We start from the raw sequence: 17,042 nt of genomic DNA on the forward strand, positions 1-17,042 counted from the left end.
GAGTTGAAAACGAGCTGCTGGAAAGCGTGTGGCTTGTGTTACTCCCTGCCAGGCAGTCTCACCCACCCGGCAGCCCTGTGTGTTCCCGGGTGGAAAGCCTGGCTGTGCCCCGCCTCACCTCGGACTTGCTGGGCGGCGGGCTGGCCTCCCGGGCGCCTCTCCCCGGGGGCTTCGGACGCAGGGGGATGGTGGGGTGGGGGCTGAGGCCCCGCTTCGCCCGCACCTGCGGGAGGGGAGGCCCCCCAGCGTCCTGCTGCAGCAACGCGACGGCCTCGCACAGGACCCTCCACCCGTCCCCCCTCCCCTGGGGGTGCTGGGGAGGCCGCGTAGGGAGGTGGGGATGTGGGCTCCCCTTCCGGGGTAGCGCTCCCCTTTCCGGCTCTGTGACCTTGCACTGGAACCTGATCTCTGAGCTTCCTTGTTCATGCGGGGGTGCTGGTAAACCCTCCCTCTGCCGTGTGCTCCCTCACAGGTAGGGCGCCTCCTGTGGGCTCTAACGAGGCTGGTCTTCCGAGGCACATATTTAATGGAGGCGTGGATGGAGCTTGTGGAACTGGCATGTCGATATTGATGTAAGACATACTAATGAGGTGTGACTGGGTCATTACCTGCAGGGGCTGCAGGGGCGGGCGTCCTGAAGACCTCCCTGGGAGAGGCCTATTTTGGTGGAAACTCTTCGCACAGTCGTATTTCTACGCGCACGGACCCGCCCAGTGCAGCTGCCCTGAGCTGCCGGGTGGACGGGCCTCAGCAGCAGGAGCGGGCAGGCTCTGTAGCCTTGGGTACAGTTAGGCCGCAGGAGCCTCATCTGTAAATGGGGATGGTGGTCCCCACCTCTTAGGTTGGTGTGAGGGTCCTGTGGTTGATGGACAGAAGTTCTTTCTGATTGAAGAGCCGCCACAACACTTTCTTCCTTCAGGGCCTTTGCTGCAAAGCTGTCTCCTCGAGGAGTCTTCCTTGATCGACATATCCCGTTGAACAAACCCAGGGTTTGTTCGTGCATTCAGAAAAGGTGAACTGAGCCTGGCCACATGCTGGCTGTCCTGGCAAAGAGCCAGACAAAACCGCTCGTGCCCTGTGGAGGGCGGCGGGGTGGGAGCGCGCAGAGGACCGTGCTCGTGCCCTGTGGAGGGCGGCGGGGTGGGAGCGCGCAGAGGACCGTGCTCGTGCCCTGTGGAGGGCGGCGGGGTGGGAGCGCGCAGAGGACCGTGCTCGTGCCCTGTGGAGGGCGGCGGGGTGGGAGCGCGCAGAGGACCGTGCAGGCCGTTCCCGGACTGTCGCTGCAGTGGGGACCGGGGCAGGGCGAAGGGTGCTCGTCATGTGGCTGGTCAGGGGAGCGCTCACACCTGAAGGACCTGAGGGAGTGAGGAAAGGGCTCCGGGCACGGGACCAGCCAGGAGGCCGGTAGGAGCTCGGGAAAGGGAGAGAGGCGGGTAGGGAGGTGCCGGGCATGGGGCGTGGAGTGTGGCCGGCAGGCCCGCAGGCCAGGTTGAAGACCTTGCTCTGCTCCTCGGAGGGTCCTCGGAGCTGCGGGGCCCTAAGAGGGGCGGGGAGCCCTCGGAAGTCCCTGTGGGGATGGTCGGGTGGTCCTGGCTGCTTTCGTTGGACTGAAAGGAGGGTGAGCAGGGCAGAGGGCTGCGGGGCCTCCAGCAGCGCCCCCGATGGAAGGGTCGGCTCCGCGCTCACCTTGATGGTAGGTGGGCGAGGCGGGCTTTGGGGGGGCAGGAGGCAGGGGCACCTGGTCCGGCGGGGAGCTGGGCGGCAGGTTCCATGTGGGTCGGTGTGTGCGGGGGTCAGCGTGGAGCTGGCCTTCGGAGTGGGGCTGCTCGAGGCCCCGGGGGAGTGTGTGCAGCTGGGAGACGAGGGGGCAGCACTTTCCGGGGGCGGGGGGAGATGAGGAATCAGCAGCAGAGACCGATTCCCCCAAAGCGAAGGGGCCAGGGTGGTTGGGGAGGAGGACCTGGCCAGCGTGATTCTTCTGGGGGGTCAGATGGGGTGATGACTGGGCAGGCCCTGGCTGGCCGCGGTCCCGGAGTGGAGCTGAAAGCCTGGACGGAGTGGGGCCGCGCAAGGGCTGGGGGAGCACAGAGAGCTGCCTTTCTCCCCAGGCTCCCTTCCTGCCACCCCGGGGTGCTGCTGGGGCTCTGCCCTTGTGGGGTCAGCCCACTGCGTGTCCCGACCCAGGCCCCTGCTTTTCCTTCCTGCACAGATGCTGAGATGTTGGGTTTGCTTGCCGTGTCCTGTGTGCTTGGCCCCGGGGGTGTTGGCGGGGAGACGGTGCTGTCGCCTCTGGAGTGAGGCCTTGCAGTCGGTGTGGTAATTGGGAGCGTCGTAAGCAATTCGCGCCGGGCGAGGATGAGTAATGGGGGACGTGGGGGTCCGGGAAGGCCAGCTTGCTGGAGGAGACGACTTGAAGCCACTGTGCACGGGCTGCAGGGTGAGGGCCAGCAGGGAGCCTCCGGGGGAGGGGAACCCGCATCCCAGGGGGCTGGTGCAGAGTACAGGTGAAGGGACCACCGGACTCCAGTGTATGGACACTGGGAAGCTGCAGAAGGGTCTAGGCTGGGAGCCATCCACCCTGAATCTGAAATTCGCTGTTCATAAGGCACAGAAGGGCTGTCCTCGAGTCTGGATGGGGTACCTGTCCAAGCCGCGTTGCTGGGACAGCCCGTGGGGTGGTCTGAGAGGAAGGAGTTGGCGGGCAGGGCTGTAGCTGCGGCCCCACGAGCGGGGGAGGCGCCCTCGACACACACGAGCGCACCTGTTCCCTGGAGGGCCTCTCTCCGTCTTTGAGGGTCTGGGGTGTCCCTGGGCAGAGTTGTCCCATCTCCATGCTGGCTGGGCCCCCTCCGTCTTTCTCGGGGAGCAGGTTCTGCTGACCACAGCGCTGGGCAGACAGGTGGTGTTTCCTTTGAATTGAATTATACCTTGTGTGTGCATACTTCCATGTAACTGCCACCAGACCAAGGTAAAGAGCCGTCCCGGCACCCCAGAAACTCCTTCATGTCCTCTTTGAGTCGATAAGCTTCCCCCGGAGAAGCGCTGTCCTCACCTGTCGCTGCAGCTTACGTCCCCATTCCGGAGCCCACAGGAATGGGGACGTGCAGGATCACACAGCAGACACCCTTTGCTGTCTGGCTTCCACTGCTGCCTAGTGTCCCGTATCCTGGCTTATTCATTCATTCTGCTGCTGACCGATGTTTCCAAGGTTTGCTCTTCTGAGTAACGCTGCAGGGTCGTTCCTGTATGTGACTGTTGGTGTTGTCTTGCACATTTCTCCGGTCACAGGGCATAGCTGTGTTTCACTTTAGCAGGTACCAGTAGACATAGTTTTCATTGTAAATCATTATTGGCTGGCGAGTCATTCCCCTGGACCTTCATCACTCCTGGGTAAACGAAAATTCAGCTTCTGGAAACCCAGGACTGAGAATCGTCCGTTCATGACAGTCCTCGAGCCCTGGGGAGGCAGGTACTGTGTGTCCTGTTCACTCCTCACAACAGCCTTGAGAAATCTCCTGCCTGCGTTTAGTGCCAAGAAAACAGGAGCTCAGAAAACCTGGCTCACCCGCGGTCACCCCGAGAGGTGGCATTCGGGCCAAGGTCTCACGCCTAGGCCGGTGTTCTTCCACTAGACTCGAGGCACTCCTGGGACGCTGCACGCCCCCCAGCTCTGCGGCCCTTCAGCCCTTTTTCTGGGTGGCAGGCGCTGACCCAAGAGTGGGGCTGGCCCTTGGGCTTCCTCTGGGCGCCCCTCACTGGGCTTCTCTCCCTCCAGGCACTAGCCTGCTGCAGGAGGTGGTCTATTTGGTGAGCCAGGGGGCCGACCCTGATGAGATCGGCTTGATGAACATCGACGAGCAGCTCCCGGTCCTGGAGTACCCGCAGCCGGGCCTGGACATCATCAAGGTGGGCTCTGGGCGGGTGGCAGCAGCCCACACGACCCACTTGGGGCCTTTCCACGGTTGCACCCTGAGTGACGGGTGCTCCTGAGGGGTTCCTGGGGGCCTCGTGGGCGGAGGGAGAGCAGGGAACTCCCGGGACCCCCAGGTAGCTGGTGGGAGGGGGGAAGACTGATGGGCCTGAGCTGGTGGCAGTGACCCTGGAACTGAACCAGTGGGTGACGTGGGTGGCTTGGAGGGGGAAAGGAGGCAGATGCCAGGAGTAGGGGAGATAGGGGGGAGTGTAGGGGTGAGGGGCCTCCCGCTGTGGCTCATCCCATCTGTTGAGGGGGCTGGGTGGGGTGTGTTTGCATCGAACATTTGGTGTCAAGAGTGAAAAAAACATATTCCCAAGTCCCATCCTTTCTACTCCTCAGACAGATCTGGAGTTTTTTCTCTCCATCCTCCCCTCTGCCACCTCTTCGTTCAGGCCTCATTTCCTGCGTGGCCCGCCTGTCCCTTCTCCCACTAGACGAGCAGCCTGAAATAAGCTCTGAGAATGCCCCCCACCGCCGGGTCGTTGTCCCGCATAAGCCGGTCTCTGCACCCCAGCCTCCAGCGTTGGCCCACCTGCGTCCAGCCCCTCCCGCCCCTGTGCCCGCCACGGTGCTGCAGCCCGTGTTGACCCAGCGCTGAGCCTTCCAGTAGAGCTGCGTGGGCCCCTGCCGCGGGCTGCCCTGCTCTTGGCTTTGGGGTCCCACTGAGGACTGAACTGACCGTGATGTCACAGCCCTCACAGAGCTGAGATCCCAGTGAGGGAGCCCCCAGGACAGGAAAACCGAGAGTCCTAGTGGTTGAAGGGTGACCACGCCAGACGGGAGCAAAGTGGGACGGAACCGGGCCTCTCGGGGAGCGGGGGGCACGTCTGAGTCACGGCCTGGGAGCGGAGCTCTGGCCGAGGGAGGGACCGGTCCGGTCCAGGAGCCGCAGGAGTTCTGCGCTGAGGCTGACTGCAGGGCCCCCTCTCCGCGACCGCTCCAGGCTGCCATCGCGGCCCACGTCCTCTGAGCAGGCCCCTGACGATACACTGTGACTCAGGCCACGGGGGCCGAGGACGGGGACCGCGTCGGCCCGTGTCTGCCCCCAGGGTCCAGCCTGGGCAGGGCTGGGGGGTCCTGTCTCAGGTGAGAAGGTTGTTCGGGGTGCAGGTGGTGCCGGTCCTGACTCGTCTGTGGCCCTGTCCGCCTGGGCCCCAGAGAAAGGGCGCGTGTCCTCTGAGCGCCTCCCCTCTGCCCTGCTGCAGGAGCTGACGTCCCCCCGCCTCATCAAAAGCCACCTCCCTTACCGCTTCCTGCCCTCAGACCTCCACAGCGGCGACTCCAAGGTAACTCCGCGCCCTGCCGCTCCCCGCTGCTCCCGGAACCGGAGGCCCATGTGCCAGTCCAAACGGCGGTCTGTCCCAGGCCCAAGTTCCCAGACAGCCCCGGTGTGCTAAGAGCGCTGGAGACGCTGTCCTTGACCCCATGTCTGTAGCATTTGGTTATGCCTCTCACTTTCGCTTTTCCTCACAGCTGAACTTGACCAGCCAGAGCCCAGCCTCTGCCCATTGACGGCCTGAGGACTCATGGCTGCTTTCACTGTCTCTGATTTTTTTCCTTTTTTCTCGACTGCATTAGACGTATGAGGCCTATAATTCTCATCGCCAGGGTCAGGGCTGTAAGTTTTCTGTCTTCCGCTGATTTTAAAGTAGCGCTAGAGACACCCCAGTGTTCACAGCAGCACTGTTTACAATAGCCAAGACATGGAAGCAGCCTGAGTATTCATCAGCGGATGAATGGATAAAGAAGTGTGGGTTATGTAGACAATGGAATATTACTCAGCCATGAGAAAGAACAAAATGTTGCCATCTGCAGCAACATGGATGGACTTGGGGAGCATTATGCTAAGTCAGACAGGGATAGACAAATACTGTTTGCCACCACTTTTATGTGGAATCTAAAAAAAATACAACAAACTAGTGAGTATAATAAAAAAGCAGCAGACTCACAGATACAGAGAACAAACTAGTGGTTACCGGTGGGGAGAGGGAAGCGGGGAGGGGCAGGATAGCGGTAGGGGATTAAGAAATACAAACTATTATGTATAAAATAAGCTACAAGGATATACTGTACAACTTGGGGAGTATAGCCAATATTTTATAATAACTGTAAATGGAATGAATATAACCTTTAAAAGTTGTGAATCACTATATTGTGCACCTGTAACTTATATAATGTTGTACAGCAACTATACCTCGATTAAAAAAAAAAAGCGCTAGAGAACAGAAATATACTAAAACACTCAAGTAGCTGTCCAGCTGATGCTATTGCGTGGACAGGAGTGCATCTCTGCTGAGACGGAATGATAGAGAAAAAGCGTTTGGCCTTGGTGCACGAGGGGCTGACTTTGCTGTTGGAAACGGGGTCAAAAGAGTGGGTTGTAGGTCCGTGGAACCTGCACAGGGCGGCCTGCCTGGGACGGAGGATCGCAGACTGACCTCGTCCGTCCCTCTGTCCCCCCCGCCACTCCCTCTTGCAGGTCATATACATGGCCCGGAACCCCAAGGACCTGGTGGTGTCCTATTACCAGTTCCACCGCTCCCTGCGGACCATGAGCTACCGAGGCACATTCCAGGAGTTCTGCCGGAGGTTCATGAACGACAAGTGTAAGTGTCTGCGAGATGTTACAGCGGGGGTGCTCACTGCTCGCTGAGCACCCGCGTGTCCTTCGCGGTGCCCCCAGTTCTACAGTAACCGCGGGCTTGGCCTGCTTTCCCGCTGGCGGGCAGAGGAGCTGGGGCTGAGGGCTGTCAGGAAGCTTGTCCGAGGTCGAGCTAGTGCCAGACAGAGTGGGTGTCCAACGCTGAAGCCCTTCTCTCTCGCCACATCCTTGGGGTTCTGAGAAGTTTCCCGATTAGAAGCATCCCTCTTCCTGCCTAGATTCCGAGCAGTGAAAACAGTGGCCCAGGTACCACTGTTACCGGTGCCTGAGGCCAGAGTGGAGGCTGTGGCTTCATGTGAGAGCCCTGTGGGCCTTTAGCTGGACTTGCGGGTCAGGCTTGGCCCCCAGCCCCAGGCCCGTGTGACAGGCGGGGTGCACTTTGGGGGAGGGGGAAGGCAGTGTTCTGGGCAGGATGCCTGTTCCCAGGGGAGAGGGGCGAGCTGGGCCGAGCGAGCCGGGGCCCTTCCACGTCTCCCCTCCCCGGGGCGGAGTGGGCCAGGCAGTGGGCCAGGGAGGGAGCCGTCCCCTTGGCAGTGGGGCTGGCAGCTCCTCACTACGGTTCTGTTCCCCGCACCCCCCAGGTGGCTCCCCCATCGCCAACCCTGGCTTCTCTGGGCACCTTCTGTTTAGAGTTTGCGCCCAGGAGGGTTTTGAAAGGGGTCTTACGTACCTGTTGATTAAACCGGCACCCAGACTCCTCTGCACCCGAGGAGTGTACAGATGCGCTCAAGTAACCCTCAGCCTCGCGGTCCATTTGTTGTCCAACCCAGTCAGGGGTTCTGCGGTGAGGTCGTGGGACGGGGTGGGGTAGGGTGCATAATGGTGGTCCAGGAGTACAGCGCCCCAAATTTAAATGGGTGGCCCGACTGGAGCTGCCTCCCGAGCCTGGCTGAAGACCAGGTCCTCCTTGGTGCGCCGCCCGCACCGCCTGGAGGCCCTCTCTTCCCTGCCCTTGAGTCTTTGCTTCAGCTGGGACTGGGGGGGGCGGTGCGAGGGGACAGGCGTCGGTGGTCCCAGCGGCTGTACCCTAAGGCCCCTGGCACCTGCTGAAGGCCTCTGTCCAGCCTCCCTTCCCCCCAGCCCACCCACCGCCTGGCTCAGGCCCCTCGGGGTCTGCCAGGCATTTGGAGCAAGCCACTCCTGTGGTTCCCAAAGCCATATTTCTGAGGCCCACTTTGCATCCCTGCCTTTGTAGAAGCAGTCACTTGCATGGGGACACTGTCGTAGATAGCAGTGTCCCCCAAGTGCAGACTGCCCTGCGGTGCAGGGCTGAAAGCCTCCTGCCCGGGCCAGAGCCGTTACAGGTTGCCTAGTACAGGCCTCTCGGCGCTGTGAAGGTCACAGCGCTGCCCGGCACTGAAGTTCAAGGCTGCACACGCTGGCTGTGGTCCCGCCAAGGCCTCTGCGCCCATGTACTGATCCTCCCCAGTCCTGTTCACTCTCTGCTCCCACCCAATTCCGGCTCTCGAGGAGGCTTGCCTTCTCTGTCCGAGGTTCTGAAGACCTTGAAGAATGAAGTGCGGAAGGGGCAGTGAAATGATGCTGTTCGCTAACAGGGCGAGGACACGCTGCCCGAGCCCTGTGTTGGGGGTCGTGACCTGCGCACTGCAGGGCTGGGGGCCCTGGAGCCATGTGCCTGGGGGACAGGAGCAGGGTGGAGGAGTCCCTGTGTGTGACCACTGTCCTGTCCCCCCGTCCCCGTGCGAGCGACCCTGTCCTCACGTCCTCGCGGCCCCCGAGTCACCGCCCGTCCAGCCTCCCCCGTCCCCGTCCCCGGCAGCCCTGGCCGTCTGTCTGCGAGTGTTCTCTGGGAAGGAGTGTCCACGCCCAATGGACTGCTCGGCCCCGGGGCGCGGCTCCCCTGGTCTGCGTGCCAGCTGTGGGCGCGGACTTGGGAGACTCCGCTCGGGGCCCCGAGGTCATCAGCCTGTCCGTGAGCTGCGCAGGTCCCCGCCTGCTCTGCACTCGCCCTTGTCCTGGAAAGCGGGAAGGCCGGCCTGGCTGTTACGTCCTGCCCTGTGCGTGCACGGAGCGGGGATGTGCCAGGCCTGGAGTCCAGGGCCCCGCAGCTAGAACTCTGCCGTGGGAGCACCGGGGCCCAGAGAGGGCCAGGATTCGCCCAGCAAGGCCTTTGGCTGAAGCCTGCCCTGTGTTGGTTCATTTCCGTCCCCTAACCCCTCCCCTTCCAGAGCTCCCCCCTTCGTTCCACATGAAGTGTTGGAGGGGCGCCTAGTTGGCCCGAAGAGGGCCTTCTGCTCTGATCTGGTCCCCAGGGCCCGCCCCTCAGCGACCCCTGACCTGCGCCTCCATCCCTCAGGACCTCTCGTGGGGCTGCGGGGCCCAGGCTGCTGCTGTGCTGCCACCTGCTGGCGGGATGGCAGGCTGACGTTGTCGGGTCGCGCTGCCTGGGGCCCAGGCGTTGGGTCACCCGTTTTCCCAGCCTTGGTCACGCGTGTAGGTGTGAGAGGTTGTCAGCACCTTGAGGTGTGCCTGTGCGGGGGCGGGAGCGGCCCTGCCACCCAGGGGCCTCAGCGCTACAAGTAGGACCCTCGCTGGTACCTTGCCCGTCCCACCCCGTGGAACCTGCCACCAGAGAGGAGGACGCACAGGCGCTGCCCCTGCAGGCCCTCCCGTACGCAGGGCTCTCCGCGCCGCGGCAGCCCTGGGGGGGCGGCAGAAAGGCTCAGGGCCCGCCGGGTCTCACGGCCAGCGAGGAGATGAGGGGCCGGCTGCTTCTGTCCCGAGCCCTTGTCCTTTGCCCTCCGCCCTCTGACCTTGCCAGCTGCTTCTGACCCTCTCCGCGGGCCCCCGCGGCCACTTCTTATGTCTTTAAGGCCCATTTGCAGGCCTTGCCTCTGTGCGCCGTTTCCCCTGCTGCCTCTTCCCCTCCGCTGCCTGCCCAGCCCTCACTGATCCTTCGAGGCCTGCCCGTGTCTGCGGGGCCTCCCTCCCAGTGCCGGTCACTCCATGTCGCCGTGCCGGTCTCCTTGGGGCTTTGCCGCCAGGCCGGGAGCTCCACTGCAGGGCCCAGTGCTTGCGAGCTGGACGGGCGCTCGGGCGAGTGAGGACACAGGCAGCAGGGCCACCACCCCTGACTGGCCCCTGTTATGCAGCCAGACCTGCTTCCCGATGCCCAGCAGGCCCAGGGGCCCCCATGTTCTTCAGCCGAGACCTTCCTCTGATTAATGTGGAAGCCCCCTCGGGAGATGTCCTCACAGCGATGGGCACACCAGTGTGAATCGGCAGTGAGAATCAATCGTTTTTATGAAAAATGTTGTGAAGCAGCTGGGCCACACTGATCTGTCTCTGCCTGTGTGACCTCAACCCCACACCAAGGCCCTAAGGAGCGTGGGAAATGTGAGGGCTGGGGTGTGGGTGTGACCTGTCGTCCCGTCCGGCCCAACCTCATGTGCCAGGACGGGGCCCGCTGCCCGCCTTCATCCCCGCGCCTTCCTGGTTCTGCCTGGTTCCAGGATTCTGGCTGTGACGCGTTTGCCTGGCGAGCCCCATTCGCAGCTCTGTCTGGAGCCTCCCGCACCCCATCCTAGCCCCGACAGCAAAACTCACGGGTCCTGTGTCCCACTTCCTCTGGGCGTCATTCTCTTCCTGGTCACCCCTTGTTAGAGGAACTCGTGGGTGCCGGGTACCGTCAGTACCCCCGGAGAACAGAGACTTCCACGGAAGGGTCGGGGCTTCTAGGCATCCGGGAGGCAGGGGCCGAGCTTGGGCAGGAGGCCAGGGCACGTGGCTCATCTGGGGGGCTGCTGGAGGAGCCCAGGGCTTCCTGAAACATAGCTACTGGGCAGAGGAGGGGAGCCTTCTGGCAGGGAAGGCGGGGAGCAAGGCCGCCTCACACATGCCCGCTCCCTCCCTGTGACTGGTCACCTGTCCCCTTGTCTCCACAGTGGGCTACGGCTCCTGGTTTGAGCACGTGCAGGAGTTCTGGGAGCACCGTATGGACTCGAACGTGCTTTTCCTCAAGTACGAAGACATGCACCGGGTGAGTGCCGTAGCGGTGGTGCCACGGGGGTGAGCGCCACGGGGGTGAGCGCCACGGGAGGCAGCTGCCGGCCCTGCCCTCAGTCTCACAGCCGCCGCCCCCAGTGCGGGCGGGTGGGCGGGGCCTGCAGCGCCAAGACCCCGGGCATCAGGGGTGACAGCTGGACTCAGGAGTTCCAGGAGGGCCCAGGGTCCCCCTGACCAGTGTTTCGCCTCTAGCCGGTGCTGGCCCCCCAGGCCTCTACCCTGCCCTGGCCCCTGGCCAAGCACAGCTTCTGGGTTGGTGGCAGGCGGTGCTTTCGAGAGGCCCATTTATTGTTTTTCTGCTTCAACAGCAGTGGAGTGATAGCCGGACTCACCCTGCTGCCACCCAGCACGCTTTCCGTAGGTGACCAGCTTGGGGCAAAGGGCTGAGATGGCAGAGTCCGAATTTCTTGTCCCAGCCTGTTTGCCTTAGGGTGGCAATTCTCAAAGTGCTGAGAACCCCGGCGGGTGTACCTGTGAATCCATTCCTGTGACGAGTTCCTGAGTGCCCGGCACAGAGGGTGACGGGCACTAGGTGGTGGTTGAGTGCATGTGCCAGGCTGGGCGGTGGTGCTGGGGCAGCGAGGCAGGACCTCTCCTGTGCCCTCGGGAAAGCGAGGTCTGGAAGGGGGGCCGGCACGTCCCGTCCCGCCTCGGTGTCAGCACCATCGTGCGGAACCCCGCTGCCCCCTGCCGGGTCTGAACCCTGCCGCTGCCTGCGCAGAAGTGCTGATGCCCCTCCTTTCTCAGGGCGACAGTGCGAACCTCCCCCAGCCCAGCCCTCCTCCCCGCAACGTCCTTCCCTTTCCTCAGTTCCTCTTTGCCGAGGGACCTCAGACTTGTCTCTGCTCCTGAGCCCCTCCAGGCAGCCACACTGCCTCCAGGCAGTAGTCCCCAGGCTACTCTGTCAAGGTCACCACGACCCCCATGTGTCTGGGTCCCACGGTCCCGCCCTCCTAGCAGCAGGCAACAGGCAGTCGGTCACGCTTGGTCCTGTGTCCCCGCATCCCTGGACGCTCCCCTTGACTCCTCCATGGCAGCAGCCCTGCCTCTGCCCCCAGACCTCAGCTCTGGTCTCCGCCATCCACACTCCCTCCCCTGGTGGCCTCAGGCGGGCCTCGGGCCCCCAGGTCCGATTTGGACCCTCTCCAGGCTCATCTCTGTCCACCCACTGCACCTTTCTGCCAGGGTGTGTGGTGCAGATCGCAGACTTAACGTCTCCAAACCAAACTCCGGAGGTGTCCCCTCGGGTCCTCCGCAGTTTCACCCGTCTGCATCCAGGGCAGCGGCTCCGTCCTCGCTGCTCACGCAGAAGTCTGGACTCATCCTTGACTTCTCCCTCTCTCACACCTGGCCTTCATTTTCCAAATCCTGTTGGCTCTACCTTCAAAATGTCTCTCTTATCTGACTGTTTCTCCCCAGTTCTGCCCCCGTTTCCCTGGTCCAGGTCGGTGTCACTGTGGCCTGCGTTTTCACAGCCTCCCTGCCTCTTCCTCCCGCCCCCCCCCCACAAACACAAACAGTGAAATGCACTGGATGATGATAAATGCTGAAAAATAAAGCAGAAAAGGGAAGTGCTGGGGAGGGGTGGTGGCAGGTTTAGGTGCAGGTCAGGAAAAGCGGCACTGATGGGGACAGAGACCTGAAAGAAGTGAGGGAGTGACCCATGTGGACACCTGGAGATGAACATTCCAGACCGGACACAGCAAACTAAAGTTCCAGAAAGAACCTGCCTGACAGGCTGAAGGAACAGCATGGAAGCCAGCGTGGTCCCGGCTGTCAGGCCCTGCAGGTCGGGGTGCGGGTCCGGGTGTCTGCCCAGAGGGACGTGGGCCAGAGCGAGCAGGTGGGCGGGGCCCCTCCGGAGGCTGCTGGGCTGCGCCCGCCCGTAATGCTCCGCTCTCAGGAATGGTGCGGCGATGGGGCCCAGAGGTGGCTTTATGTCAGCGAGTCAAGTAGAGCTGAATCTTGCTTCACACCAAGCCAGCTCCGCCTGTCCGGTGGGGTGGGCCGGCCCTGAGGCCTGTCTGGGGTCCCGGGGTCTCCCAGTTCTCCCGAGTGCCAGTCGAGATCCCAGCCGATGGCGGGGCGGGGCGGGGCGGGGCGGGGCGTGGCGGGGCGTGGCGGGGCGGGGCGTGGCGGGGCGGGGCGGGCGGGAGAGAGCGAGCTGCTCTCGCTCCTGGCGCAGCTCCGAAGTGCTTTTCCTTCCTGCTGCTGCTTAGAATGACCGCAGCTGTATCAGGACCTCACGTCTGCCTCCGTGGGACCTGGCTTTGAATCCCAGGTCTGCCACTTGAGAGCTGAGTGCCCTTGGGCAGTTTCTTAACCCGGATTTTATTTCCAGACGAGGCCGGTTTCAGGCTTGTCTTGAGGCCTAAGTAAGGCTGTGGATACAGTCCCCGAAGTCGTGTTCTGTAAAGGCGCCACCTCCGACAGGCTCCCGCGCTCTGCTCTTGTCTTCCAGGACCTGGTGACGATGGTGGAGCAGCTGGCCCGGTTCCTGGGGGTGTCGTGTGACAAGGCCCAGCTGGAGTCCCTGATCGAGCACTGCCACCAGCTGGTGGACCAGTGCTGCAACGCCGAGGCCCTGCCTGTGGGCCGGGGTACGCGCCCGCCTGTCCCACCCTCCTTCTCTCTGCCTCTGCCTGGGGCCCCGGGGGCCTCGTCCCCCTTCCTGCCGGTGTCCTCGCGCTTTCTGGACCACAGTCCCCCCATGTCAGGGTTCCGCTGCCCTGAGCCTCATTTCTCCGGAGCCCTGTGTTCTTCGAGGGGCAGGAAGGTAACCCACGAAGTGTTGCTGAGGCTCCCTGGAGCTCCCCGCTGGAGTTGGTCTTGTCACCCCGCACACGGTGCCGGAGTTTGCGGGTGTGGCTGCCGGGATGTCTCAGGCTCTGTGGGCAAGAGGTGTTTCAGGCGGGCGCCTTCCCAGATGCCCCACAGGGCAGACCCTGGGGATGGGTTGGGGGCTGTCATGTTTAGAAGCGCAGCGCGTGCACGTGGCCTCCTTGAGTTCCAGCTGGCCCGTGGGAGTCGAGGGAAGAGGGTGCAGAGAGTCCGTGTGCGGAAGGGCCGTTTCCCTCCATCCCCCGGGGAACTAGCAGCCTGGGAGGAGCAGCCCCGTCGGGGGAGGGGTGTGTGGTGTGCGCGCATGCGCACGCGTGTGTGTGTGTGGTGTGTGTTTGGTGTGTGTGCGTGAGAGAGAGAGCGCGCGAGCTGGAGGTGCAGGCCTCGGCCGTCACAGAGGCTGGCGCTCCCTCCTGGTGCGAGAGCTGTGTCTTGCGCGTGAAGCAGTTCGAGGTGAGGCAGGTGTTGCAGGCAGGAATCCTCCCCGGACCCACTTGGGTTGCTCTCCGTGCCCTCAGGGCTTGTGGTATTTGAGGCTGCTCGACTGTGGAGAGCTTGGCCATTAAACTCCCCGGCACTGCTGGGTGCCGGCCCAGGCCTGTGAGCACCCCTTCAGCAAGAGTTGCGCCTGACTCGGTGCTGTGGACCGGAGGCCGGTTCCCGGCTCCCTCGGGTGGTGCCGGTGCCGAGAGGAGGGCCCGGAAACGACGCCGGACTCTGCAGGCAGCTGCCTGGAGCGGAGAGAAGAGCTGGGCTGCGGCCTGGCCTGGCCAAGCTCGGGCCACGCCTTTGAGCTTCTCTGGCCTTTTGTCCTTCCTCTAAGGAGGGCGGGTCGGGGCTGCCAACCCGCTTGGCTCCCGGGGCTGTTCTGAAGGTCAGGGGGCGAGCGCCTTCCTGTAAAGGCAGGTGGGCCGCTCTCCAAGAAGACACTAACAAGCCGCCTCACCCTGCCGTTTCGTTCCTGGCTGCATCGTCACAAATGTTTATTATTTAAAATTTATTTGCTCTTCTTTATTTTGCTTTCACTGTGTTTTGTTATCCTTGGGTGTGACCTTCTTCAGAATCCCCCTTTCGGTTCATTTATGTGGTTAAGAAGTGTCGAGAACATACTGCGTGCCCATATGCTCCTTCCGATGTGTTTGCTTTATCATCGTTTACCTTGGTTTTGCTTTATTTCAGTTCTTTGATTTTGTTTTCTTTTAGCATATTGCCTCTTTGCTCAGAAGACCTCCTTGCGTTGGTGAGAATGCAGGGGCTTGAGTAGCCAGCTGCATTGCTTAGATTTGATTCATATCACAGCATAAATTGCACTGTCTTGATTCCAAATCCTAAACCAGGTGGGTGACTCCTTTGATGAGCTCTCAGCTGCCTCAGCTGAGAAAAATAATCATGGAAAAATATATTTATGGTGTGACTGGTCTAGAAGCTTCTAGTTTTGTCCCTTAGGTATCATTAGAGGGTAGCAAGCACAGTTTTTTCCTCTCCAACACTGACATATAATTTTTCATCACCGAAGAGAAAATCCTTGCCACTTTGGATCTGTTAGCACAGCATTTGCAGGGTTGCAGTTTCATATGTGAGGTCCTGTGAGGACAAGGACGACTGTTAATAACAGAGCTAACGAAGGATGTTTGCTGGAGACGGTCAGAGCTCTGATCTCAGAGATGCTGACGGTGAATAGAATTCTAAATGGGCATTTCAGTCCCCCGAGGCAGCTATATAAAAGCACAGCCCCAGCTCTCCGGGTGATGCGTTCACAGCTCCTGTAGGTGGGAGGGCGGGACCCCCACTTGTGACATCTTCACAGTCGCCATTCATATGTGACCAGAACAACTGAAGATTTTGTAGTTAAGGAAAGTGGGTTCAGCAGTTTTCATCATTTTGAGCTCTCTCTTCCCTTCATAAAGGGATGGGTAGGCCTGTGCCTGCACCTCAGTCCGCACTCTCCAGGCTCCCTCACATCTGCCAGGAGATGGTCTCATCTTCTTTTTTTTTTTTTTTTTTTGCGGTACGCGGACCTCTCACTGTTGTGGCCTCTCCCGTTGCGGAGCACAGGCTCCGGACGCGCAGGCTCAGCGGCCATGGCTCACGGGCCTAGCCGCTCCGCGGCATGCGGGATCCTCCCGGACAGGGGCACGAACCCGCGTCCCCTGCATCGGCAGGCGGACTCTCAACCACTGCGCCACCAGGGAAGCCCGGAGGTCTCATTTTCTGACCAAGCCTCGCTGAGCTGTGGCTGCGATGGAGTGGCCGGGGGCCCGGGGCTCCTTTTGATGTTGAGTTGGGAGCTCCGACTTTTTCTCCCTTTAAATTCCTCCCTGACGATGCACGAGCAGGCTTCTCGAAATCTTCACCCTTGACCTGGTCAGGAGGCTTCCTGCTCACCATAAAATGTTCTACCTTTTTGGATGATTTTTTTTTTTTCCTTTTAAAATTCTCCAGAAGCAAATCCTGCCTTGGTGGAGCTGTTGAGCCGTGAGTGAGTAGTGGTGTCACGAGGACCCAGATCCACGTGGTGCCCGGAGCCGCAGATCTGTCCCACAGACACTGTCTGTCCTCTGGGCTGTTGTGACCCACCCGCTTTGTGCCTGGCTGGGGATTCAGTGGTGGATGGGCAAGGCCCGCAGCTCTGCACACTTGTGGTGCTGGGCGGAAAGCGCGTCGGGATGACCAGACTCAGGGAAGAGGGTTCAGCTGGTCTGTAGTCCACATGGCCCATCCTGCCCCAATAGGCCAGGTTCAGAGGGGTCCGGGAATAGATCTGGAACCTTCCAGATCCATTTCCTGTGGTTTGGTAGCTGGCCTGACAGCAAGTGAATTCAGCACATTCTGCTCGTTTGTGTTCTAGGAAGAGTCGGGCTGTGGAAGGACATCTTCACTGTCTCCATGAACGAGAAGTTTGATTTGGTGTATAAACAGAAGATGGGAAAGTGTGACCTCATGTTCGACTTTTACTTATAATAACAGCAACAGCAAACTTGCATGCTCACAGTACCCAGACACTAATAGCTCAGAGTCCCGTTTGCACTCATTTGTTACCCGCTGGACAAACTCTGGAAGCAGCGTAAGACACGGCGGAGAAATGGAGGAAGTGGGGTTATTTCCGATCCAGAGCAGCTGTCTCACCTTTGGAATTTGAAGTCTACATGTCTGATTACAAAGATTGCGGTTCTGATGACCTGGACCATACGTATCCTGTCTGTAACATATGCAGCTAGAATGTCTACCTTTTACAGCCCACATTATTTATTGTATTTTATAGAGCTTTTCACTGGAAATCTAAATAAATGTCAGTAAACCAAATAAAAGTTCATTTCCGAGGGACTCAGGAGCGAGCCACACCCGAATGGTAGGAAGATCTCAGGGTTGACTCTTTATTTTTGTAGTTTTCTTCCGTAAGGCACAGCCATTCGGTTCTTGTCTGGTTGTGAGACGCTGGTGAGGACCGAGGGTGAGTCGGGTGTTGGGGGGACCTTGTTTCTGCTGGTGGTGTTCAGTTCTCAGTAGTCGCCCCGGGATACAGCAGGAACTGTTCAC

At 60.9% G+C, this 17,042-nt stretch overlaps 1 protein-coding gene across 1 annotated transcript in view; it reads left to right on the top strand.

The window, feature by feature from the left end:
- SULT4A1 (sulfotransferase family 4A member 1) overlaps nt 1-16,769 on the top strand; it is a 31,053-nt gene extending 14,284 nt beyond the window's left edge. The window contains exons 2-7 of the mRNA XM_060165079.1: nt 3,776-3,906; nt 5,182-5,262; nt 6,456-6,582; nt 10,544-10,638; nt 13,126-13,264; nt 16,354-16,769. Coding sequence (XP_060021062.1) covers nt 3,776-3,906; nt 5,182-5,262; nt 6,456-6,582; nt 10,544-10,638; nt 13,126-13,264; nt 16,354-16,466 — 686 coding nt within the window. The 3' untranslated portion in view covers nt 16,467-16,769. The remainder of the gene's footprint in view (nt 1-3,775; nt 3,907-5,181; nt 5,263-6,455; nt 6,583-10,543; nt 10,639-13,125; nt 13,265-16,353) is intronic.
- Nucleotides 16,770-17,042: the final 273 nt, after the last annotated feature.

Source organism: Lagenorhynchus albirostris, chromosome 11, assembly GCF_949774975.1.
Source record: "Lagenorhynchus albirostris chromosome 11, mLagAlb1.1, whole genome shotgun sequence".
Classification (NCBI taxonomy): domain Eukaryota; kingdom Metazoa; phylum Chordata; class Mammalia; order Artiodactyla; family Delphinidae; genus Lagenorhynchus; species Lagenorhynchus albirostris.